Below are 27,827 nucleotides of genomic sequence, written 5' to 3'. Positions count from 1 at the left end.
CAGATGGTACGCAAAAAGCGTAGTCACTTGTCAGTAAATGTCAACGGCAATACAGCCTTGCCATTTGAAACGGGCGATCACCCTCGCACACTTTCCCTTGCACTTAAAGCACAAAGTGCGCGGGCCATGATCTTATCGCACTTGGACTTTATAGGGAACATGATGTGGCTCCACTTTGGCAGTCGCTCTTGACGCGCTGCTCGCGATTTGAGTGGTGCATTTGCAAGCAGCTGCTCGTAATTCAATCAATTGCACATGTGTCTGCAGAAGTTTCCATTTATTGTTTTTGAATTTCTGTGGGGTGGAAGCGAAATTTTGTTATACTGGGATACAAACATACTTCGTTATATTAAGGTTCTAAATACATGGTGTCCTATGGACAAGAGGCTATGAAATGTTAATTACCGTATTTACTCGCATAATAGGCGCACTCGCATAATAGGCGCACCCCAGCTTGGTCGCGGAAAATCTGATTTTTTTATTTCCGCGCATAATAGGCGCACCCCGAACTTGTCACTGTGATCAGTACCGCATTTACATGATTGCAAGCCGACGCCCTCCTCCCCCTCCATCTCGGGTGAAAAAAACAAAACAAAAAGCAACGCACGCACATTCCACAACCCAAGCTTATTAACGTATTTGCTGGACTACTAGTTCTCATTAGTGTTGCTGCCGTCGCAGGTGCTCAAGACCCACAGCACATACAACATCGCGAAAACTAGTTCTTCCGTTAACCATCATTAACTACCAACACCCCGCTGCCCAAACCGCCGCGAAGCCAGCAAGCACGACGACCTAACGCGTCCGTAGAAACAAAAAAAAAAAAAAACAATGCATCAACAAGCGAAAAATAGTTCTTCCATCAACTATCGATAACACCCCCTTCCCCTCCAAACCGCCATGTGGATCTAAGCTTATCGCTACCTTCGCTTAGGCAGCTCGGAAAGCTGGGCGACTCGACACAAGCGACAGTGCCATTGCCATCAATGCTCCACACAGGCTGACAGAGGCAAAGAAAAGAAAAAAACGCCACATGTCGCCATTTTGCAAGCGGCATGCCGTTCGTGTGGTCGCGTGGTCCGCAATGGGAAAGTATGGTAGCTACATGGCTGCATTCAAACTGAAAGCTGTGCAGTATGGACTCGAGCATGGGAACTGTGCTGCAAGCAGACATGTCAGTGTCGGAGAAACAAGCATTCACTACTGGCGAGCTCAGCAAGAAAAACTTCAGGCCACAAAGAAGTCGCGACGGGCCTTCCGCGGTGCAAATTCGGGAAAGTATCCACAAGTGGAAGATCAACTTGTTCAACACATATGGGGCCTTCGACAGGACGGTTATGTGCAGTGTCTCTCGACACAGTACAGACTGAGGCGTCCAGAATTGCCCGAGCGCAGGGCATCGAAGCGTAAGATTTCAAAGCAAGCTCTAGATGGACAACGCGCTTCATGCGACGCCATGGACTTACCCTGAGGAGGCGCACAACGTTGTGCCAGCGCTTGCCCTCAGCATACGAGGACAAGGTACTGGAGTTTCACCGTTTTGTCATACGGCTCCGGCAGCAAAAAAAAACTTCATTTTGTCCAAGATCGGGAATGCAGATCAGACTCCTCTCTGTTTCGACATGCCGAGAAATACAGCTGTAGAGGAGAAAGGTGAACGAAGTGTGCTTATTAGAACATCTGGGGCAGAAAAAGAAAGGTATACTGTCATGTTGGCAGTGACTGCAGATAGGCGCAAAATACCGCCTTATGTTATTTTTAAGAGAAAGACGCTCCCAAAGGGAAATTTCCCTCCAGACATCTATGTAAGGGTCCAGGAGAAAGGTTGGATGTCCGCGGAGTTGATGATGGACTGGGTCAAGAGACCATCTGGGGGCCGGCGGCCAGGCGGCCTGTTGTATCTGGCCATGCTCGTTTTGGACAGTTTTCGCGGGCACCTTGTAGAATGTGTACGAGAGACGTTAGAGGTGCGTACGGATTGGCCTCGAGCTCCACCACTGGAAAAGCTGGCGCCACCGTCGGCGTGATGTGCTAGGAGGGATCACGTGGACATAGCGGCCGCGTCGGCTGCTTCGGGTGCGCCGAAGCGAGCTGAAAACGAGTTTTAAGTTCCCTTGTACCCTACGGTCCTCATTTAGTGGCGAAATTTTCCCGCTTCGAGTGTCTCCTTTAAAGCGCTTGAAAGCACCACAATAGGTAGTGGCTGCCTTTGAAGGCGCGCAACATGGTAGGCTACTGCTCGGTTCCGCAGGGCCGGACGCACGTAACGGAGGCCGGTGTCAGCCTTATTCACGCGTAGCCGCAGGACAAGAAGCTGCGTGAAGCTTGGTTCGCGAAACATAAAACCGGCAAACAGTCATCGGCTTCAACTCGGGTATGCAGCAAGCACAGACGCGAGGAAGATTTCTGCTACGGGCCCGGTCTGCGATGTTCTAAAGACGCGCACTGAGACGCTCGCCCGAGTCTGCTGCACGACTAATGTCATGATGGTTTGGTCTATGAACTTGTCGATGCTATAGATACTGGCAAGTTCAGTGGAGTGGAAAGGCAGCGGTAAGAAGCACATTTAAAAAAAGCATGGCATATGGTCATGTTTGTGTTATGAATTAATGCACTGGATTACAAAAAAGGAGCAGCGGAAAATTGCACACTGAGAACACCGATAAACATACAGTGCGACGCAACTCGAGAAATAATATTGAAAGGTCAAAGACTTTAGAAGAAAAAAAAAAAAAAATATTGAATCGTCGCGACGGCACATCACAGTCCCCGTAGGCGTCGAAGTCTCTACAATGAAATTATTTTTGAACAGCTCTGTTAGCGCCCACGCAACAATGGCTGTTTGTATACTGTCAAATGCTCATATTCTGCGGCCTAAAGCTCATGACACGGTGCGAGAACGCGTGCGCGGAGAAAGCGAAACAATGCACGGATAAGCATGCAGACGCGCAGTCGGTCGCTGCGAATCTGCGCGATCGCTGCATTGAGGCTTCATTCTATTACGCTGCATTTATTTATACAAACACTATAAGAACGTATTTCACATAGTTAGCGCTCAGCGTTTACCTACCTTTTATGCAAGAAGCCGGTTCGGTAGACTCCATCGCGGCGACCGCGCGCAGTGGCGTTCACTGTACGTATTCGGTAAAGAGATAGCGTCTGTAAACGATTGTGTGCTTTCAGTTTGCCCAAGAATATTATTTAGACAGTAAAAAACTTCTCTCGTTTCGAAAGTACTTACAGAAATGTCCGGGAGAGCTCGCGCGTGGTGTTTTCAGTGAGCACTGACAGCAAAACCTATGAGGAGCGCGCCGCGTGATCCCTCATACTACGCCAGCGAGGCGCTTCCGATAGATGGCGACTCCGTAATTCCTCGCCGCCAATATTGCCGTGATTCCAGGAGGCCTCACTTCCGTGCTGGAACCTTTGGACGTTTCTCTAAATAAGCCTTTTAAGGACAACATTCGAAGGCTGTACACCAATTGGATGGCTGGAGGACAGCGTCAACTAACCCCTGGTGGCAAAATTAAGAGGCCGCCTATGGAAATGTTGTGAAAATGGATCGTGGAAGCTTGGCGAGAGATCTCCGATGACGTCGTCAGGAAAACTTTCAAGAAGTCTGGGATCTCCAATGCACTGGATGCGAGCTCAGACGACATGCTGTGGAGCTCAGACAAAGAAGACGAGTCTCCACCCGGCGGTGATGAGTATGTTCTCTCCGACTCGGACTCGGACTCTGAATAGTCTTAATAAATTTTACGTGTGTGTGCAGTCAACGTCTCTCGTCTGTTCATTAAAAGGTAAGTAGGTAGCTTTTATTTTTTTATTTTATTCTGGATTTATTGGTAAATTATGTGAGAGCAGCCATATTCCTGACGTGTTAAAATTTAAAGCACGAGAATGCGAGTTGAAAAAATTTAGTAAACTTTTCCCCACGATATAGGCGCACCCCGAACTTTGAGCCGGATTTCCTGAAAAAAAAGTGCACCTATTATGCGAGTAAATGTGGTACTTCGTTACGTTGAGAATTTCACTATATTGTGGTTTGTTATATCGATGTCTATATATATATTGAAGTTTAACTGTACCATGATTCTGGCATTGTAAAAGGCAAGTGTTGTAGCTGCAGCTGCCTTACTCCACACTGCCATTTTTAATAACCCAGGGAGGACAGGCTTCAGCTGTGTGTCTACCAATGACACCCTAAAGAAATGAGTTTTCGGGAAGCTGGTGGCATTTATTAGCACAGCATTTGCACTAAAAATTGTGAAATGACAACCCTGCATCTGGAAATCCCTGCACTAGTAAGAATCGTCCAATGAAAACAAGTCAAATGTTTAATTGACATTGTGTGTACAATGTCAGGAGCACCGGCATATATTGAAGGAAGCATCTGAACAAGTGAGACTCATCCTTTTCGCAAAGATGGTTAACGCGAGGTTCAACTGTATAAAGTTATGTCGTTCCTGTAATTGTACTAGAATACAGCTCGGGGACATGCGGCCATAGCAAAAAACGAGGCATGTCACGTGAGCTCCCACGAGCAAACTTGGTGTTGCGCACTTCTCTGGAAAATGAGGCAAGTGAGAGTCAGTTGCTTGATTGTTCGACTAGATTGTGTTCTTGTGTGCCTCACGAAAAAGTGATTTGTGCATTACAGTATCGCCAAATTCGGAAGCGCCCACCTGAGAACGAAATAATTGTCGGCTACGGGAGAGCCATGTGGCCGAGCATTTTGTGGAACGAAACGAGATTGAAGTCAGTTTTTCCAATGCATGCAACTTCAAATGAAACATGAAAATGCCGAATACGAAGTGAGCGGGTGAATTAATAAGTATGCAGCAATAAATTACGTGGAACAGGAATGTGTTGCTGTTCCAGGTAATTTTGGTGGAAATCGAGCAGCAGCAGCGGGAGGAAAATATTTTCTTGAAGTTAAAGAAGGTTGCAGCATCTCTGAAGTGACACCTAGCATTGCTTCACTATAAAGAGGCGCATTCTTACAAATGTTCTGTTGCTGTCTTACATCTACGGCCATGACCATTTGGCTTTGTCTGCTGTGGAATTATGGCCCCACGGTCATTTTGGGAGGGTGAGCTACTTGAATCAGTCAATCAATCCATCTGTTAATCAGTCATTCAATCAATCATGCAGCATCCCGACATGTATGAGCGGGCCGTGCTGAAGAAGAGTGCAGGCAAGTCGTTTGGGGCCACGGTGGACTTGTGGAGCATCGGGGTGACCCTGTATCATGTGGCAACGGGGGCTCTGCCTTTCCGACCGTATGGGGGACGCCGCAACAAAGACACCATGTGAGTGGGCCCCAGGCCATATGAAACCTGTGTTTCTATTTGGACAATTTTGATGGGAGGCTTCGTTCCAGAAGTTCACGCCTAAGTTGTAGGGTTCTCACCCGTTTCTCTTGGGACAAAGGAATAATAGCACAGTAGTGCAAACAATCACAAGTGCATTTATTGCACCTTTCGTACACTAATGCTTGCTAGCCGAGTTGCTATGCACAAAGCATGCCGATGGGCGCACGACAAATCTAGGAAGTCCGACTCGCTGCGACTGGATAGCGAGCGAATATGTTCGCCCCATGCTGGACACTAACGCCTGGTCGTTCGCACGGACAGTCACACGAACAGGGCATTCGAACGAGGCCTCGCGAGGCAGTCTCGCAGAAACATAGATCGGCGCACACGCAAAACGTCCGCGCCGCTTGTCGACTCGGAGCCAAAGAGGAAGCGCCTACTCTCTGTCACGCCCGCCCAACCCCGCTGTCAGATGGGGCTAGAAGCGCCACACTCGCGCCATTTCTCGTACTGCACTGCAGCCCGACAGACTGCTGCCGGCACTAAGCTACAGATTACAGATTACAGATTATAGGAGACGTGAGACATGCTGGGAAAACTATATATCAGCGGACGCGCGAGAGACTCGCATCCTCACAAAGTACAGGGAAATAGAGAAATTGTTGTGTTCGCTACCCATAAAAAATCAATTTTGGTTTTGGTGACATTTGTTGCATTTGAAAAATCGAGTTTAGCATTGCTGAATTATGGCAGGAAACTTAAGGTGTAGCCCACCATTGCATTTTTTTACGGGAATAGTTAAAAACCAGGGAACATTTTATATATGAGGCATCGTTTTATATGTCTATAACTGAACAATAATGAAACAATGACATGCCGTATTACTCTTTCTAATGTGCACCTTATGTTTGACCGCATAACACTGCTGTATTGCGGGGAAGCTATGTGGAACCAGCATTGTGCAATGGTTTTTGCCCTCATACTCAAAAATACATCTTGACTTTAAGCCCACGCTTGACTTTATAAGTCTGGTCAGAAATGCACGGATGCTGATTGTCTCTCCCGTGCCCCCCATTAAACCTGCACCACTAGATACTGACGATGACTGTGGTTTTCATTGTAATCTTCCATCTTTAGACCTAGCTCAACAGCAACGCCACGACTCCGAGCTGCAATCCTTGATTAAATACCTTGAAGGAAGCTGCCAACAACCCTCGTGGCAGTTCGCGCGTCACTTGTCCTCTTTCTGCCTACGCAGCGACATCCTATACAAGCAAAACTTTCACCCTACGGAAACCGTTTTCCTGCTCGTTGTTCCCACTTCTCTCTGCAACGACATTTTACATGCATGCCATGTCGAACCAACGTCTGGACACCTTGATTTCACGTGTACTCTGCCAAGGATCAAGCAGAAATAGTACTTTCAAAAAATGCCCAAAACTGTGAAGCGCAGTATGTCAGAAGTGGTCGACGTTGCCAACATTGCAAAGTTCCGCCAATGAAACCAGCCGGTCTGCTTCAGTCTGTATGACCTCCTTGCTCACCTTTTAAACAAGTCTGGATGGATTTACTTGGCCCATTTCCCAAGTCTTCGGCTGATAACCACTAGATCGCCACCAATTACCTCACTCAATAATGCGAAACACAAGCCGTTCAGCGAGCTACTGCATCAGATGTAGCTAGTCTCTTTGTCAAAAATATCGTCCTTCAACATGGTGCTCCCACTGTCGTCATCACAGACCGTGGTATGGCCTTTCACCGTGCAGTTGGTCCCAGATATTCTGCAGCTGAGCGGGACAAAGCACCGTACGGCAACTGCGTATCACCCGCAGACTAACTGGTTAACTGGACGTCTCAACAAAATGATTGCAGATGTGCTTTCTATGCATGTTGCCAAGGGCCATAAAAATTGGGACGAACTGCTCCCGTATGTGACATTCGCGTATAACACTGCGCTACAAGAAACCACCAGGTTTCCTCCTTTTTGTCTGGTCTATGGACGCGACATCACCATTATGCTCGGCGTGATGCTCCTACCAACTTCATCTCAACCTACCACACCAGGTACAGACGCTTTTGTTCAGCATGCCGAAGAAGCATGGCACCTTGCGCGGCAACGAATTCTATCTCGACAAAGTCAAGACGCTTGTTGATAAAGCATATGCCATCGAGACATAACATACAGCCCGGGAGATCTCGTATGGGTTTGGACCCCTATACAGTCGCCGACTGATTTTTCGGACTCCAAAAATCGGACATGCTCGATTATTCGGTCTGTTTCGCAGCACCGCCATTCTCCCCATAGACCGACTCTGACCGGTGCATGGTTCGACTTGCTGAACGCCATTTTTGTTTTGAACGGAGCCTCCTTGCTGCCTCACGAAGTGGCACTACTGCAAATCCCCGCTCATCATCATCGTTTCTGCCTGGTTCGATAGAGTGGCTACAGCAGTTCCAGTCTCAGCTTAGTAAACCATGTCAAGACAATCCAGCAGCTGATTTGTTTCTTTCTTCGTGCAAGACCCTGCGAGTAGGCCACGTTTTTCATTTGTGCGACTGGTGTTGACGTGACGGCGTAGTGGTGTTTGCTTTGTGTGTTGTGTCAAGGTTGCGGTGATCCAATGCAGCATACGGAAACATCGCGTCAAGTGTCTAATGGCGCCGACAGTGCCCGCACAGACTGCGCTGGGGAATGCCGGCAAGCGGGTGCCGGGAGGCCTAGGATTTGTCGCCTTCCGATGTGCTCCTTACTGATGCCGAACATGTTCTGCCGAGACCTGCGCAGTGGTTGCATTGTGATTCCGGACACCATCTCACAGGTGCTGACACTGCTGTACTGACATGCGCAGAACAAACGGCGAGATCATTCGTCGAGTTTCTGCTGCACCGCCAGACGATGACTCCGAGTCGGAAGATGACACTCCTTGTACAGTGCAGACCACTTATAACGATACCACATTTAACGATATATCGGTTATAACAATGGGTCGACATGAGAGTCATTTTATGCATTAGGTCTATGGGGGGAAAAAACATTTATAACGACAGGTTATTCACTGCATATCGGATATAATGATCAAAATTTTGCCGTCCGGATGGCTTTTTCTGTGCAATATAATCGCAACATTTGCGTTGCTTAGTTCCCTGAAACGAACGATGTCGAGACAAGGCGATGTTTACCTCCGTAAGTTCGTATCTGCCACCATTACCACGCTGCGCGTCCTAGCGTTACTAGACACGTCCCGCCCCGCCTGCGCACCGGAGAGTACCTGAGTAGGCGCAGCGCGCCACAAGATGGCACTAGCTGCTTCATGCGCGTCGGTCACAGTCGCTCCGAAAGAGAGAGAAAGTAAAAAAAGCGACAAGCAAAGCGGCGCGGTGGCACCCGTCCCGCGTCTCTCTCTCTCGCGATAGCAGGCTGATGCCACCGAAGCAGCGTGTAATTAACGGTACAACCCAGTTCGAAGATAGCGCCGACAAAGCGCAAAGCTGTGTCGCTTGACACGAAGATGGATATTTTGCAGGACTCTCGACGCGGCTTCAAGGTGAGCGCCCTCGTGAAGAAGTATAAGCTCACCCAGTCGACGATATCAACCACCTTGAAAACCGGTAGCACCGCGATTGTGAAGGCAGGAGCTATCCGCGGCCATGCCGATCAGCGGAAAAGGGTTAGAGACCCTTTGTACGCCGATGTTGAAGAGGCGCTTTACCAGTGGTTCATCACAACCCGCGTGCATGATGTGCCTATTAGTGGGCCAATACTTGCTACCAAAGCGAAAAACTTCGCTTTTCTTCTGGGACGCCCAAATTTTGAGCCTTGGGGAGGCTGGATTCAGCGCTTTAAAGAGCAGCAAGGAATTGTTTACAAGAACGTGGTAGGGGAAGCGACGTCTTTGGACACAGAGGCAAAGCAGCAGTAGCTGCAGACAAAGCTGCCCGGCGTGCTGGACCGCTACGCGGAGAAGGACATATATAATTGCGATGAAACTGCTCTGTTTTTTCAAATGTTGCCGTCGAAGACTCACGCTCTTAAAGGAGATCAATGCCCCAGCGGGAAGCACTCGAAACAGGGTGACCATGTTGCTGTGCGTTAGCATGGACGGGAGCCATCGTCTCAAGCCTTTCATGATCGGGCGATCAAAGAAGCCAACGTGCTTTAAGAATCAACACATCCCGGTCCGCTATCGCAGCAATAAGAAGGCGTGGATGACCCACGACCTGTTCGAAGAATGGCTGCTCGAGTTGGACAGTATAATTGAAGCCCAAGGAAGAAAAGTAGTGTTGCTACTTGACAACTGTAGCGCACACAGCGTTAACCCGAAGCTAACATCTGTCAAATTGATGTTTCTGCCTCCGAATATTACGGCAGGCCTGCAGCCGTTGGACGCCGGCGTGATCGCCAACTTTAAAGTCCTGTATCAGCGGCGCATGCTGGAGTGGCTAATTTTAGCCATTGACTGCACAGCTCCTGGCACGTCGGGTCATGCAGACGGGCCCCCTGACCTGAAGATCAGCCTTTTGAAAGCCGTGCACTTCGTTTATGGTGCATGGTATGAAGTAAAGCAGTCAACCATATATGTACAACTGCTTCAAAAAGGCGGGCTTTGAGCGTCAGTACGAACTTCCCCAACCCACTGAGACCAACACGGTGGAAGCTGCTGACATAACCGAACTCTGGGAGCTCGTTCCTACTGGTGACACAGATGGTGCGTCGATGGAGGAGTTTTTGACTGCAGAGTGCTGCCTCGTTCTGCGATGAGGTCACCGGAGAGGCGATCGCTGAAGATGTGCTGTCTCGACAGATGGCAAAGCTGTGCGACGGTGGCGATGGCAGCAGTGACAGTGACAACGAGATTGACAGTGGCTCCTTGACCCTGACCACGATGTCCACGCAAAGTACAGTGGAACCCCGTTCATACGTTTTTCACCGGACCGGGGAAAAAAAACGTAACAGCCGGGAAAACGCAACAGTGAGGAAAGCTCCGAAAATGAATGAAAAAAAGGGCAGCTTCAACTATAGACTATTTATTTCCACAGAGTGCGCTTAGGACTTAAAAAAGTCTAGAATGATGGCTTGCCGTTTCTTTCGCTCGCTAGAAATCGCCACACGTTTCTCAATAGCCTGGAAGGCCGCATTGCTGTCAGCGTCGCTGTGAGGTGCGACGTACCTGCGGAGGAGGTCTAGAGCCGCGACGGCTTCTCCAAAGCTAGGATTTGGCCACTCCCCGGCATCATGCGGCTCGTGCTCCTCCTCGTCACCGCGCCACGGTAATGGCAACGGACAAAGGAATATCCGCGGGAAATTTTGCCCTCTTTGGCGTAATCATGCTAACCTGCTAACGATTGTTTAGTATTGCTGCGGAGCGCGCGCGTCCGAGCAACTCGGTTGCGCGCGGCACGCCGTGGGAGAAATGTAAACAAGAGAGGAGAGCTGGCCCGATAGGCGGAGCAACGCCACGAGCAACGCCAACTTCCGGTTTCACTTTTGCTTCACAAAGAGTGACGCGAGGGCCTCTCCCGAGTTTCCTTCCTCCGTGAGTCGACCCGTCCAACAACAACAACCATGCGGTGACCCTAATCACAGTGATGATAGTGAGAGCATTTTTCACGAATGGCCACTTAGTGGCGGCCTCCCGAACTGGCGTGCGGCTTCTTGCAGCCAGTTCCATAGCCAAGCCCGGCCAAGCCCAGCCAAAACTTGTCAAAAGCCAAAATGGCGGCTGGAGCGCGTTGCCTACTTCAGCCCAGGCGGGCTCGGAGTGCTAAGTTGCGACGTATCATGTGGGAACGTTTTCACAGCTACGACGTAACAGCGGGGTTCCTTATACATTGGATCCTATGGAAGCTATGCCGGGACCGCATGAAAACGACGTAGCAGCCGGGAAAACGCAGCAGTGAGGAACGTAACAGCGGGGTTCTACTGTACACTGTCGTCGCTCGACTCCTTAATCGATTTTTTGCATGCTAAAGGATTGCCGCCAGTGTTTGCGCAGCAGCTGGAATCCATGCACACTGTGGTTGTGAAGCTGAAGCTGCCGCAAAAGCAAGTGCAGATTTCAGACTATTTCGGCGCGCCTAACCCTTGACACGGTCATTGGCGCTAGAAATAAAGTTTGTTTTTCACAGCCTACTTTCTACATCATCTATTCTTTAGAGCAAGTAGCGAATTCTAGTTCGGAGCTACAAAGGTATGTCCCGCGGCTTTTTTTTATATATATATATATATATATATATATATATATATATATATATATATATATATATATATATATATATATATATATATATATAACTGCAGTTCAGATATAGCGATCATCGGTTATAACAATAATATTTTTCGTCTTTCTCGATATTGTTATAAGTGGACTGCACTGTACTACGTGGCCGTCGCATGTACAAGCAGCGTACAACTTACAAGCAGCGTACAAGCTTACAATGTACAAGCAGCGTAGCAGTGTACAAGAGCGTGTACAAGCAGTGACTGTGCTTTGAGCCACCTATAGTGACTGTACGACCCTCCCCGAGATTCAGGCTTATCTGATTGTGCGTAAACGAAACAGCGTGCAACGGCGCATTCACGATTTCTTCAAGCCTACTGCCGAGCCTGAATAAATGCGTGGAAATAAAGAATTTTTTTTTTCGTAATCTGCTTTTTTGGACGCCTGTTTATTCAGAGATTTCAGCAGTCCCCATGATGTCCGAATAAACAGCGGCTACTGTACGTCAACGAGGCCACTCAGAAAAATTATTGCGCCAATACTTTGGACCCTACATAATTTTGCATTGCCTGAGCTCTGTCAACCATGAAGTTGTTCCAACCGAAACATAGCACCACTCCCATAGACCACGTTCCTCTGACATTGTTCACATTACCAGGATGAATTTTTACTACTCGGGCTGACTCCCATTCACAAGCTTTGTGGTACGGTCCCTGTCCTCACGTTCGTTGTCTTTCTCATTTATTTTATTTTCTCCTTGTGGCATTTACCCCGTCCCCACTTTTTTTTGCCTAACTTTCGTGTAGTCACATCGAGAAGTAGTCTTTTCTCGTTTTATTTTTTGGGAAGGGAAGGGTAATGCCACGCGCTAGAAACGCTAGAAGCCGAAGATGAAGAAGTGTGTGTGGTAGCTGCTGCAGAAACGAACAGTAAACGACCGTTCACTTGGAACTGACTGCTCGCCTTTTCCTCTCGCGACAATATGCATTTCTATGCTCTGCTTATATGGATATACAAGTCGTCATCCTTTGCTGGGTGCCTGGCCACAGTGGCATAAGAGGCAATGAAGCTGCTGACGAGAACGCTACCTCAATAGCTTTTAATGACACTGACACAAACATACCCATTCCAGCAATGGACCTTAAACAATATTACGTCACCAGCTGAAGAAGCACTGGCAGAAACAGTGTGATTCCGAGGTGCCCAATAAATTGCACTTGATCAAACCCAAATTAGGGCACTGGATATCGGAGAACACAACACAGTACAAGGAAGTGCTCCTGTGTTGACTAAGAATAGATCATACCTTCGGCACCCACTCTTACTTACTGACTGGAAGTGAGCCTCCCTCATGTCGAAGGAGTGGCGATAGTCTAACAGTTCTCCACCTCCTCGTCCAATGCAGGGAAATAGAAACCGAGTGTAAAAAGTACTTTTATTCTGTGTATCGTCAGTGTATTCCACTTCACCCAGCATTTTTTCTTAGTAAAGAACCTCTTTTTGCCCTGGAAACTGTTTTTAGCTTTTTAGATAAAGTTAATATCTTATAAATAATTTGGCCGGTTCATGTGTAGCACAGCCGCGCCTTTGAGGCTGTAGCTGCACTGACTAGTTTTTTACAGCAATCGTCTCTCTGCTCTTGCTTTACTTCAAGAGCCCTGTGGGGGCAGTAGTGCTTGTATTCATCCCATTATGCCACTTCCTCATACCATAACTTTTGTGCCCTTTTTTTTATCATGAGTCTTTGTCATTATTTTGATGCTTATATATTTTACGCAATTTACAGCGGCCCATTTTTAGGCCTCGTTACAGGCACATCACATATACGTTTGACAAGTTGATAGTTTCATACATACTACTTACCAATTCATTACCATATGTCATGATGCCCCTTGTGCTATTAAACGCCATACATCATCAAGATTTTCAAGCAGTATGGGTAGCTTGCAATGCCTAATTGCGGTATTTACCCGATGCTAATGTGCGTCTCATTTTTCTTTAAAAAAGAAAAGAGAGCTCAGCGTTTGTATGCTTTGCCGCATAACACAGCTGTATTGCTGTGAAGCAAACAAACACGCGGTGAAGCTGACTACAGAAAACTGGCCACCACTGTGCAACACATATTAGACCCTTGCGCATTTTTTTGTAAAAATTCAGATGCATGTTAGGTTTCTGCCTTGTTTAAGAGCTTTAATGTTATCTTTACATTAGTTTTCTACTTTGCACAGATAAAAGCAGTTGAATGTTTCATTTGGGGGCATGTTAGAATCTGGCAAATACTGCTAAATGAATCAGTGGTGGGTTTTGATGTTTTTTTCTGTGTGTTGTTTAATTTGACCCACTGGATGATTCTATCCATTTTGTCGGTCCCATCAAGGTTGAATTAACGGAAGTCAACTATAAAGGCTGCGATTTTAACCCCACAGAGCGCAACATATGCTGAATTTGTTGCCAAAGAACTCTTGATTATTTATTTATTCATTTATTTATTCAGCGTATTGAGATGCACACTACAGATAATACACAGCAGTCCCTCGGAATGCGGCTAAGGGCAGTAGCTTACATGACTGGGCCACAATGCCCTTAAACAAATTTAAGTGCTGGAAACCCAACAGAGAACCCATACTAGTGTTTTCGATATGCTGGAGAGAGTTTTCAGTTCAGCAAATCAATTACTAATTAATTATTATACTAAGTAAGTTTTACTCAATTATCATTTCGCTGGTTTCTTCGTACCAACATACTCTCCATGGCCAGAAATAGATGTGAACCAATTGTTTAAATTTTACTTTACTTCAAATGGTGATGGGGGCTTTGTGCGGTTAAACAATACATGAGGTGCTCTTAATAACAGCCGACTTGCTTACTAAAATCTGTGGTTACATAGTCAGTATCCAGCTGTAGTCTCAAGGTTTCACTGCAAAGGGCTGCGACGTGTCGTTTTTTGCGACTTTTGGGCCTGTTCAACATAATAATATTTCCTGCCTTAAGCTGCAAGCAGCATTCTTGATTTTATCACTATAAGTGATAGTCTTTTATTTTCATCAAAATCTTGTGGCACATTCTTGGTGGTTTTGCTTCCTTTTAAAGACGGCATCTCCGCTACCTCTCTGCTTCCAATAAAGATTGAGCTCGAATAGTGTGTTCTGTGCCACGCTTGCCTTAAAGCAGGGACTCTCTGCAGGTACTGCATCACCTCCAAGAAGGAGTCGGGTGTCATCTCGGGTGTGCAGAACGCCGAGAATGGCCCCATCGAGTGGAGCAAGGAGCTGCCCCGAACTTGCCTCCTGTCGCCGTGAGTACTGCGGCTTGCTTGTGGCATTGGTGAGCGTGTAGGGTTATGAAGAGGGAGAGAGGTGGACCTTGGTGTTATGTCAAGAATGGGTCAGCATAGGCATCTTGCTGCATATGATTCAGTTGTGCTGTCATTGATTGGTTCTTAGTAGGGATGAGCAAATACTCGAATATTCTATTTTGAATCGAACAGCAAACACTTGAATAATTTGATTTGTGAATCAAAAATCTAATATTCAGTCTCTGGAATGTTCGATTTTTCGAATATCGGTACCTTCGATGAATGACCCGGCCGTGGTCGGTGCCTTGACATGCGCAATGTTGCCACAGCGCGCAATTATATTGGTACAAGGTTCGACCAGGTCAACCGGATCGATCAAAACAATTAACGTTATGTGAACAGAAGGAGCAACAAAAGCAGCGTGTGTGGAAAGCACGAAAGCATGTGGAAAGATCAGGCGGATTAGCCACCGGAAGGCAAGATGATTGCACCAAATTTGTGCGTTCAGTGTTCACACACACAGGTTTGTGACACACATAGGTTTGTGCAGTTGGGAGTTTTTTACCTACATGCAAGCACGCAGACGAATGTGGCAAGCCTGCAGACGCATGTCTGCAGTACTTGCCGGCTGGTCGAACACAGACTCCAACGCCACTTAACGGCTGTCAATCTTACCCGTACGCGTGTTCTCGCAACCTATGAGTGATGAGCCACCCTTAGTAACATATTAGTGACCAGCTTCGCTCGATGGTTTACGGCTGTTATCACATCGGCCAGCAACGAATTTTCATCATGGCCACACTGTCCGGCCCATTAGGCCTAATAAGAGCTGCATCGTCAGGTGTTCGCAACTAAAGTTACGGTTACCTAATCAATGCATATCTATTCACAGCAATCGCATGACCCTCCGGAAGCTACCAAACTGCCTTGCCAGTGAAAGCAAGTAGATAGGATGACTTTTGCATGTTCAGTGCCACCATCTATGCGAAATATCCTACGGTGGCCCCTCACTCAGAATGCTGTTTGTAGGTGCACAACTGCTTGACCTAAAAAGTTGGTGTGAGAGGAAAATGGTTAGATCAGGTCATAGATAGATACCAGAAACTGCGTGAAGTATCCTAAGACTACTGGTCACGTTACAATGGTTTTAGTACCAGCGTCCCGCTGAAACAAACTATCCATTGTACTAGACTTGTACAAACATTGTGGATTATATTTTATTTTACTGACAGGGGACTACGAGAGAAGGTTGTTCCACTGCTGGCTGGACTACTAGAGTGTGACGACTCCAAGATGTGGACCTTCGAGCAGTTTTTTGAGTCAGTCACGGAGGTGCTTCGCTGTCGTCTCGTCCACGTGCTGTACCTGAACGAGGGACGCGAGATACATGCCTACCTGCCATCTCAGGCAACGTGAGTTCATTTTGACTGCGTTGATGGTGATCTCAATGGATGCCTTTGAACACCCTGCACGCTATCTCTAAAGTTGAACCATGTTATAACAGAAGTCACACCAGACATGAAAGTAAGTTTGTTATATCAAATATTCATCACTATCAGCCTATTGTTATGCACACTGCAGAAAGAAGGCCAGCAACCTCCAATTACCTTTGTCCTGCACTAGTGGATTCAAAGTTGTGCCTGCAAATTTCCCAACTTCATCACACCACCTTATTCTCTCCCATCCTTTGCTGCGCTTCCCTTCCCTTGCCACTCATTCTGTAACTCTGATAGACCACCGGTTATCTATCCTATGCATTGCATGGCCTGGCCGCCTCATTTTTTTCCTCTTAATGTTAACTGGAATGTCGGCTACCCTTGTTGGCTCCCTGATCCATACTGCTGTCTTGCTGTCTCCTTAAGGGGTCCTGAAACACTTTTTGAATACAGTAAGAAAGCATTGGCAATCTGTAGAAGAGGCTCCTGTGAACATGTGGGCTAAATATTATTGTGAAGGCATTATATGTCCCATGAGGCAGAAAATCTGGCGTGATCAATTGATGGTACCAAAAATGGCCGACGGAGCAAACGCTAGAAACATGTAAAAGAAGTGCTCGCATTGACGCCACATTTCTCGGGGAGGTTCCTGTACATGAAGTAAATTAATGCCTTTAAAAAGAAAACTCGGTAACGTTCGGTCTGGGGGGGGCGGGGGGATTCGAACCTGGGCCTTCTGGTTCTGGTTGACTGAAGGTGTGCTTAGTGTGCATCATTGCACACATCACGTCGCAGCCATCTGGCTGACTAAACATGCGGCCTAGTGTATGTGTCGTTGGGCACGTGATGGTGCAGCCATTGGGGAGGAGGTGACATCATCAGTGTCTTGTCTGACCTAAGTAGTAACACAGAAGATAGTAAATGGTATAGCAACATTAATTGGTAGTAATCATGGGTGATTAAGGTGAATTAACATGAATTACAGTGAAGTAAAGTGAATTAAAGTTGGTGCAAGTGTGAGTAAGGTTACTTAAGGTGGAATAAAGGGAATTGAGGTGAGGTGAATGAATGTGAATTAAAGTGGATTGAGGTGGATTAAAGTTGGTATAAATTAGAGCATCTACATCTACTTAGAGAATACATCTACTTAGGGCAGGTAGTGACGGCGGATCCGGATCATGAGACGGAAATAATCAGAAGAATAAGAATGGGCTGGGGTGCGTTTGGCAGGCATTCTCAGATCATGAACAGCAGGTTACCATTATCCCTCAAGAGAAAAGTGTATAATAGCTGTGTCTTACCAGTACTCACCTACGGGGCAGAAACCTGGAGGCTAACGAAAAGGGTTCTTCTTAAATTGAGGACAACGCAACGAGCTATGGAAAGAAGAATGATGGGTGTAACGTTAAGGGATAAGAAAAGAGAAGATTGGGTGAGGGAACAAATGCGAGTTAATGACATCTTAGTTGAAATCAAGAAAAAGAAAGGGGGGCATAGGCAAGGCATGTAATGAGGAGGGAAGATAACCGATGGTCATTAAGGGTTACGGACTGGATTCCAAGGGAACGGAAGCGTAGCAGGGGGTGGCAGAAAGTTAGGTGGGCGGATGAGATTAAGAAGTTTGCAGGGACGACATGGCCACAATTAGTACATGACCGGGGTTGTTGGAGAAGTATGGGAGAGGCCTTTGCCCTGCAGTGGGCATAACCATGCTGATGATGATGAAATTAGACCAAGATGGATTATGGTATTGTGGTGAAGTTAGAGTAAGCTGACTTAAGGTGGAGTAAAATGAATTAAGGTGAAGTAAAGTTAATGAAGGTGAATTAAAGTGGATTAATGTGGATTTGAATGCTTTCAAATTCAAATCACATAAAGATAATTAAGTGACTTTCAATTTTGCCTGTATGACCCACCATGGTTGCTCAGTGGCTATGGTGTTAGGCTGCTGAGCATGAGGTCGTGGGATCGAATCCCGGCCACGGCGGCCGCATATCAATGGGGGTGAAATGAGAAAACATCCATGTACTTACATTTAGATGCACGTTAAAGAACCTCAGGTGGTCAAAATTTCCGGAGTCCTCCACTACGGCATGCCTCATAATCAGAAAGTGGTTTTGGCATGTAAAACCCCATAAAAAAAGAATCTAACACGTGCATTATTTATAAAATAACGTACCATGTCCCCGCGTTCCATCTCAGGAAAACAAAACATGCAGAATTTACCTTCACAGGAGGGAAGCAATTTTTCATGAGCTTTGTGGGGATGCGCGACTCTCGCGCGTCCCCTGATATGTTTTTCCCGCATGGCGCGTCTCCTGTAATCCGGCATCGCCGCGTGGCCTGCGTGATGCCCACGGCGGTCGATGTGGTTGGGGCGCAGTGCGAGAGATGGCGCGAGTATTGCGTTGCTAACGCCGCCTCACGGCAGGGTTACTTGGGGGCGCAGGGGAGGACGGGCTGTCTTCCCCGGCGGGTCGGCGCGCGGCGTGGACATTCCGCGTGCGCGGCGACCGATGCTTCTGCGAGACCGCCTCGCGTGGCTGCCTTCGAACGCGCCACGGTTCGCGTGACCATACACGCGAAGGACCATGCGTTGGGATCCAGCATGGGGCGAACATATTTGCTCGCTTCCGGTCGCGGTGAGTCAGACTTCTAGATTTGTCGCGCGCCCATTGGCATGTTTTGTGGATAGCAACTCGGCTAGCAGGCATTGATCTATGAAATGTGCAATAAATGCCCTTGTGATTGTTTGCACTACTGTGTTTGTCATTCCTTTGTCCCAAGAGCACGGGTGAGAGACCCCACAGCTTTCATAATGAAAGTAGCACATCATCATTGCCATTTGCACTTCATTGGCCACAGATACAAGCACACAGGGTTGGTATTCTGTAGCAATCACATTTAGGGATACTACTACTACTCTCGCGAGACTTTGCATCAGACTTAGCAAAGTATGCATCGGACAGCATTCTTGGTACTGTTCACAGATGGGGAGCTTAGTACAGCACCAGAAACACTGGTGGCAGTTTATGCCACCGTATTTGCTGCTGAATCATGCGAAATCTTGCAAAAGTGATAGTATCTCCAGAAGTTAGTGGCCGAAAATACTGCTCAAGACTGTAGTCGAGCACAAAATCAACCATCACCAACTTTGACAAAATCCTGCTCTGTTGCCATGTTGTGAGGATGATAACACTGTGTGATTCCTCTGGACGGTTGGCTGTTGCCAATGCCGTGAATGCGGGTTTGGTTTTGTATGTGGTTGTAACGCGCTGGGCAGTTTTCAAACCAATTTTCTCAGAAAGAAGGTGCATGTTATAGAAGGGTAAATACAGTACTTGAAGGGTTTGAAAAATGTTTGCAGCAGGAGATTCGTGAGGTGACATACTTCAATAATGTGGTCGTTCTATGAGCAGTTAGAAAAGTGTTTCAGGACACCTTTAACGTGACACCTGACATTTTTCTTTCCATCACTCATTGCACGTTGTCCTTACCTTGTTCTGAAGCTTCTTCGTTAACCTCCAGGTCTCTGCCCCATATGTTAGTACCAGTAGAATGCAATGATTGTGCACCTTCTTTTTTTTCTTTCATTTGCTAATGCCCACCGTACGCACTCCAACCCAGTTCTGTAAATTTCCTTCTCGTGATGAGGGTCTCCTGTCAGTCAATAAGCTAGATAAACATACTCAGGGTGTCTAAACCGGGAAAACCGGGAATTCTCCGGGATTTTTAGTAGTCTGCAAAAACTCGGGGAAAACTCGGGGCATTTGTGCCTCTATCAGGGAAAATTAGCTGTAATTTTATTGAAAGGGTTGAAAGTCGTGGTAATGCTGGCTCGAGTAACAGACAGGAATCGTAATGAATCGTCTTTGACGCCCTGTCGTCGGCTGGAGGAGTTGCCAGTGTAGAGTCAACGACCGACTTTCCGGATTCCCGATAATTTGGACGGCTTCGCGGCACCACCACGTACCCCATAGAGTCAATGTATCAGAACGTCTGAAATTTCGGATGCAAGAACTCTTTGCTGTCTGATTTTCTGGACGTTCTGCATGACCGCAGGTCTGAAACGGCATTAATCAAAGCCACCACCGCTGCCATTTTGATTACCTCGCCGCCTCGAACCGGCGCTATCACATGCAGATCTGCTGGCAGCCGTAGCCACCACTGCGGCAACGCTACGCCTAGCTGCTTCGACGTTCGCTATTAAGCTTTTTGCCATTCGGTGCTGTGTTTCTTCATTTCTCCACTGTCAACAATCATTTTGGCTTCGAAGCTCGGCGCATTCCATAATGCTGGTTCCTGAAAGTTAGTTTTGCCTTGGCATAGTTTTGTGACGCGGTGAAGCATTAGCAAAAGTATTGTGGTGAAGCTTAACAAGCGTAGGAAGGGGCAATTGTCAGGAGACACAGTATGTATTCCTTAATTTTACACGCTTGCGCCTGCCCTCTCATGTCACAGTAGGAGCACCACTATGCCGAATAAGTTTACTGACAGGCATTCAGAGCTTTTCAATATGTGCCTGTGTCGATTTGAGCCCTTAAGAGCAGTAAAAGACATGCATTTATTTTTTCGGACTGCCCTATTTTTCGGAAGTTTTCGTGGCCCCTAGGGGATCCAAAAAATTGGACGTTGACTGTAAACTGACCAAGAGTATGCTTCAAATGGTCCATAGTTCAAACCCGCAACAAAAGGAGCACGAGAACAGAAAGGACCGACGCATTGAGGAATGAAGTATGCGAGCGCTTCTTTGAAGGAGGCTGAGCTTAAAAAACACTCTTGGCTGACGCCGAGATGCAGGTGTCCCTCATACAAACCAAAATAAACTGTTTAAAGCAGTGAAACACAACACTGAGGCATTGTGTGTGGGCTGAGAGTATGTCAGGACAGTTGAGGCTGACTGACCCAACAGTTGAGCTGTTGGGAGAGACTCTCAATTGTGACAAAATTCTAGCCTCATACCACAGAGCTTGCTATCAGTTGATATAAATAGCTCATATTCGAAAATATTTGCTTCTGTATGCATCTACTTTTTATTTGTATTTGAGAATGTCTGACTCGATTTGCAATTTCTTTCGAAGACATTTTATTTGTTGTGCATTTTACTAACCCCTCCCTTCTATTCTTTTTTTGAATAACATAACCACTACTCGTAAGTATTCAAATTAAATTAAGTCTGTTCTTTTAAACAAATTTTTTCATATGCTTACTAAAAAGTGACAACATCAAGTGATATGGTTCCAGCCCGTCTTGACATAAAGCATAGTTTTGCATCACTCAGGGAATTTCGCAAAGGCACTCAGGGAAAACCTGGAAAACTCAGGGAATTTGCAAATGTCAACTTGGTAGGCACCCTAAATACTCTTGCCAGGGTATTGAATGTTGCTTTTGTCTTCAACCCTGCTCTTACACTTTCTTGGCTAAGGTCTTCAATCATTTGTTGCAATTTATCCTCAGCTTTGCTGAACAGGATAATGGTCATCTGCAAGCTCTAGGTGGCCAAGATATGTGCCGTTGACGTTCACTCCTAATCCTTCCCAGTCTAATAAATACTTGAATACTTCTTACCATGCAATGAATACATTTTCAGGCGAAGGAAAATAAATATGAAGAGCACATATTTGTTGCATGCAGATATCAGCTAGACATATTTTAGATTTATATTGTTATATCCAATAATTTATTATATTTGTGTTCATTCTATTAAGGGTCGATAGTAGACCATTTTAACCTTACTTATTAAAAAAAAAGAAGTAAAAGGCACCTGGTGTTTTCGGCAAGCTTGCAGATGGAAAAGATAAGATAGGCCTCGTGCCAGCTGGTGATCAGTTCTTAATGACCTGCTAATTAAGGGTGGTGTTTTGTTCTGGTGCACAGTGCCAAAACTGCTGATTCTGTCACTTTGAATTTCCGGCATTGGCTAGCCTTGATGCCATGGATGTTGATGCTATCCACTCAGGTTTAGTTAGCTTTCTTTATTGATAGAAATGGTTTGCATTGTATTCCGAGAACGCCAGAGACAAACTAGCAAGCTTTCAGAACTTTTACTGAGCTGCTATGGCATAAATGCAAGAAAATACTGTTGAACCTTGTTCACATGTTTTAGAAAGAAAGGTGAGAAAAAAAGTGCTAACCAGGAGAACATATAATCTGTAGTCGCTAAAAGATTTGGTTGACTCAACTGTGATTGCCTTCTCCGAAAGTTGAAGCATTGATTGAATTGACGCTGACACTCACATCGAGCTGGTTGGGGTCCGAAGGGCCCAAGACACCTGTTGTCATTTTCCGATTGCGCAGTGTTTTAAGACTGCAGCAGAGAACAGGAATGAAATCGAACTGGTGGGCTACACCGGAATAAGATGCTGCGAGAGTGAAACATGATGCTCACTTTGGGCTGCCCGCAGGGCATGTTCGTGGTAAAATATGTGTTATTTGCATTTAGTATGCTTTCAATGCCACTACACCACACTTGCTGCAAAACAGGCAGCTAGGTGAAGATGGCTGTTGCATTAGAGTTAGTGGTGATAGCTATGCACGGGATGGTGCGACAGCCCACGAGGATATTTACTGGTAGTGCAAGAGCAAACTGAGTGCGTGCTAGCATTTTCACAGAACACGGGTGGGCAAGTACTGTGGGGAAGCGGCCACGATGGCACCTACTGCTCTTTGTCACTGTGCCTCACGGCTTTTCTGGTTCTTACAGAATCTGAATCTAGCAGCTGGAAAATGTATCGTATGATCACAGTTTCGAGATGTACTGAACATTGGTGCCGAAAAATTGTGTTTTCTGTGAACATATTATCCTGTTCTTTTGGCTCATGTTTTGTGTTCTTGGTCAGGAACAGTGGTGCTGTGAAATTGTATGAAATGGGGTCATATCAATGAGGCTCTTCTGTACTTCATGATCTGTGAAATCACAGTGACATCCTGGTGCTTGACAAAACTTGCATTTTCTGTTCTGTAATGATCTAAACAGAAAAGATATATATACCTAAGTGATTAAGTGTTCTATGCAAATGGAAAACACAACTGTTTATGCAAGACTCAGTGTTGCTGGTAACATTGCTATCAAGTAAAGAATCCCACATTTTAATAGCCAAGGTGACCCGAAAGTCGCCAATTGTGACACGAAGCAGCTAGCACCTCTGGGGTCCCTCTGTGGTGCAGGCTGGCTGACCTGAAGGCCGAAGTGTACCAGCAGACGAACCTCCCGGCCGCATCGCAGTTGCTGCTGCTGCCCGAGGGAGTGTTGTTGGAGAGTGCACTTGGTCGTGGCAGTTCTGCGCATAGGCTACCCCCAACCACCTTGGAACACCCCTACTTGCTGCTCGACATCAACTGCGCCCAAGTTCAGGCATGTGCTGAGTAGAGTTGACTGCTGTATTTACTATTTAGCATATTTACTAGATTCTAAAGGGCACCCAATTTTCAGTGAAAGATGAATTTCATGTCATGTAATGTCCTGAAAAATGTAATGACGTTGACTATTCACCTATCAGACTTTATCGTAAAATGGTTATGTTCTCATTTGGAAAAGAAATTTATTTAATCCGTGTCTTAGTAGACTGGGTATCACCTATAGTTGCTGTTTAAGGCCTGCTTATCACCATGCGCAGCCCATAGAATGTTGTCTTCATTTCTGTAAACAACCTACAAGAGTAAACATCTGATTTTTCAGAAATGCCTGACAATTGAGATGACTTTGCGGCACGGCCATGTACCCCATAAAGCCAGTGTATAGGACATCCAAAATTTCCAATGCTGAAACCCTTCACTGTCTAATTTTTCAAATTTTTTGTATTACTGTAGGTCCGAAATAGCATAGTCGAAACCACCGCCGCTGCCACTTCGATTATCTCGCAGCCTTGAACCAATACTCCAGCAAACTGATCCACTGGCAGCTGTAGCCAGCTTGTAGCCACTGTAGTCACCTTAGCAATATTTGGCTACGTGGTGTTTGTTGGCTCCTTTTTTTTTCTGTGCTGTCATGCGCTTAGCAAAGTTAGGCATAGCTGCTTGGACATTTGCTACCAAGCGTCCTGCTGCTCAGTGCTGTATTTTTCATTGTAAGAATTTGTTGCTATTGGCAATGCTGCCGACTCCGCCTTCGTCATCCTCAGTGACAGCTTCGAAGGGCAGAAAGCACAGCAGGAGTTTAATAAGCGTTGAATTAAGGCTCCAGACAGGTGCCTAGATGGACTACACATATTGCATTGCATATACCCCACTGCCTACAGGGACGAATGCCTGTGATGTGGGGTCACACCAACCCCATACCATATTACGTAGGAGTGCATGCTATGCAACATAGGATGCCACGATGGAGCAATAGGTGGCACTGTTGTCCAGCTCTGCCCTCGACGATCAGCTCAAGCTGATTCAGAGAGTGGAGAAGATGGCAAGAGCCAGCGGAGCAATGGGCTAGGGGCGTCGACACTTAGCGATGCTCCCTACGGGTGCCACCCACAAAAACTGATTATTCCTTCAATAAAAGTTTCTCTGTTGTATTCATATAGGGGATAAGAGTTAATGGAGAATACCTTAGTAACTTGCCATTTGCTGATGATATTGCTTTGCTTAGTAACTCAGGGGACCAATTGCAATGCATCCTCACTGACCCGGAGAGGCAAAGCAGAATGGTAGGTCTGAAAATTAATCTGCAGAAAACTAAAGTAATTTTTAACAGTCTCGGAAGAGAACAGCAGTTTACGATAGGTAGCGAGGCACTGGAAGTGGTAAGGGAATACATCTACTTAGAGCAGGCAGTGACCGCGGATACGGATCATGAGACCAAAATAATCAGAAGAATAAGAATGGGCTGGGGTGCGTTTGGCAAGCATTCTCAGATCATGAACACCAGGTTGCCATTATCCCTCAAGAGAAAAGTGTATAACTGGTGTGTCTTACCAGTATTCACCTACGGGGCAGAAACCTGGAGGCTTACAAAAATGGTTCTACTTAAACTGAGGACGACACATCGAGCTATGGAAAGAAGAATGATGGGTGTAACGTTAAGGGGATAAGATGAGAGCAGATTGGGTGAGGGAAAAAAACGCGAGTTAATCATATCTTACTTGAAATCAAGAAAAATGGGCATGGGCAGGACATGTAATGAGGAGGGAAGATAACCGATGGTCATTAAGGGTTACGGACTGGATTCCAAGGGAAGGAAAGCGTAGCAGGGGGCGGCAGAAAGTTAGGTGGGCGGATGAGATTAAGAAGTTTGCAGGGACAACATGGCCACAATTAGAACATGACCAGGGTAGTTGAAGAAGTATGGGAGAGACCGTTGCCGTGCAGTGGGCGTGGCCAGGCTGATGATGGTGATGAAAGTTTATCTGCCAGTTTAAAAAGAAAGGGAGCTTCGCCGCAATATAGAGGTGTTACATGGTCAAGCATATGGAGTGTAGTGTGGTGAAGTATACAAGAAGTGGGAATGGCACGCTGCTACAGGGCATAGTATGTACATAGTATTACACATGCGTGCACCTGGTGTCTCCTATCTCAGATCAGTCGCCGACCAATTTTCCGGACCTTGCGGGAACCGAGAAATAGTCCAAAAAATTGAACAGTCCGAAGAACTCGTTCAGCCAAAAAAAAAAATTATTAGGCTTAGAATGGCTTTAAAAATCTCTAATAACGCCCTGCCTCATACTATGCTTGGAGGAAATCAGATTTGCTTGGATTTACGCAAGAGTGACGTCGTCTCTGTATACAGTCTGACAAGAGCGTCACCACATTGGCAATCTGCAATTGCCATTGCTGGAGATCGGCATGAAGATAAAAGAAACGAGCCACTTTTCTTGGCACCACTTGGCTCTCGTGGAGGCACACGAGGTGGCGCCGATCACACAAATGAGAAGACGCACAAACACGCACAAAGGTGTGATGTTGTCTCCGACACACCTGTTCTGTGGACACACCTTGTGCAAATAGCAATTTAAACTTTAAAATAAACAAATGAATAAAGATCGATCCCACATTGAGGGATAATGACAATATTGCTAACTGAAAAAAAGAAATAAACAAGAAAAAGTGCTGACCCCTAGAGCGTTCTGTCAGCCAAGGAAGAGTGGGCATGGCCTCCGAGACTGGAGAATATCACACATTCTCTATTGAAAGAGTGTGTATCGCAATCTTGGAGGCTATAGAGCGGGCCACTGAAAGCCACACCTGGCCAAGCCAGCAGAAAATCCAACATGGTGTCCCCCAAGCTTGGGTAGCGTGGCTTGGAACGAGGGATTTAGTCCAGTAAATTTAACTTCGAAATACATTAGCTCTATGGGAACCCTGACAGTGCATTTATGAAGTCTCGAATATACATCTTGTCCAAATTTTTGGAGTCCAAAAAATCCATCGGTGACTGTGCAATCAAACGTAGTTATAACAAACAGCATGATTTTCTGGAATTTGTTTGATGTATGAGGTATTTTGATATAGCCGAACTTGCTTTACACGAATTTCAGTACCTAGTTCGTCACAATAGATATTGTGAAGTCGGGAGAAAATGCGCTATTGAAAGTAATGCCATCCCACTCACCACGCATAATATGTTCTGAAAGCAATCTTTTGTCTATCAATCTGCACTTACTTGTACTAGGTGGTGATTTTAGCTTGCACTGTGCACCCAGAAACTGTGATGAGGTTCTTTCAATTAATTAATCCTCGCTGATGCACTGCCTCAGCTATGAAGTGACAAAGTCGCTCATTATCACACTGCAAGCCATTCTTTAAAAATATCCAGCAGAAAGAGGAACAGAAACTACAAACTAATCAAACACACACGCACACAAAAATAATTAAGTCCCCAAGGAAAGTGTCAAAGTCAGAAAGGGCCTACAGTTTCATGGTCTGCAGTGGAGCTGCGAGATGAACACGAGGTGGCAACGGAGACAGCCCTCTGAGCTTAGAAGCAGTGCTGAAGACAGGCACTGTTGAAGAAAAATCCTGGTCTTCTCAGGCGAACACCCAGGATTCAGTGATTCAGCATAAGTCCGGTTTTGACGTTTTGACAAGGGCAGGTGGCCTTGGCACGTTAGAGGTCTTGACGCCGGACACTAAGTCAAATGGCTTCACCTCTACTCCCGGTGCATGGACTTCATTTTCCCGACGTCGCTCGGCATCTTCTTGCATGCGATCATGAGAACGCGGTTTGCGAGAATGCGGTGACACGCCCCTGGAAGGTCACCCTGGTCCAGTAGAAGGCACGAAGCACGGGCGTGATGCCCGACAACTTCACTCCTGCACCTGGAGCACTGGCAAACTCCTTCCTCCACGCAGGCTTGTCATTCCACGTCTCCACTTCTTCTTCCTCTTCTTCTTTTTCCCCTGCTCGCTTGTTTTTCCTCTTCGAATTATTTCTTCGGCGTGCTCGTGCCACTGCTGCAGCGTCTCATTGTTGCCTTCTCATGGCTGACTCAGTCTGATCATGGAACTCACGCACTTGGCACTTCACGGAAACGTCAACGTGGATTGCATTCTCATCATGTGAATAGCAATGGGCGAATAGTGAATCTGAGGCTCGAAGCAAATTTGAAGCGAATAGTAATTTGGTCGAATAATT

At 46.3% G+C, this 27,827-nt stretch overlaps 1 protein-coding gene across 1 annotated transcript in view; it reads left to right on the top strand.

Moving 5' to 3' along the window:
* Positions 1 to 27,827, top strand: part of LOC142592658 (serine/threonine-protein kinase TBK1-like) — a 114,541-nt gene that overhangs the window by 34,213 nt on the left and 52,501 nt on the right. Inside the window, exons 7-10 of the mRNA XM_075704225.1 lie at positions 5,155 to 5,312; positions 14,718 to 14,828; positions 16,061 to 16,240; positions 23,432 to 23,618. Of these exons, the coding sequence (XP_075560340.1) occupies positions 5,155 to 5,312; positions 14,718 to 14,828; positions 16,061 to 16,240; positions 23,432 to 23,618 (636 nt within the window). The remainder of the gene's footprint in view (positions 1 to 5,154; positions 5,313 to 14,717; positions 14,829 to 16,060; positions 16,241 to 23,431; positions 23,619 to 27,827) is intronic.

The sequence above is a fragment of the Dermacentor variabilis genome, chromosome 9 (genome assembly GCF_050947875.1).
Source record: "Dermacentor variabilis isolate Ectoservices chromosome 9, ASM5094787v1, whole genome shotgun sequence".
Classification (NCBI taxonomy): Eukaryota; Metazoa; Arthropoda; class Arachnida; order Ixodida; family Ixodidae; genus Dermacentor; species Dermacentor variabilis.
This window is presented reverse-complemented; position numbering and strand designations above follow the sequence as displayed.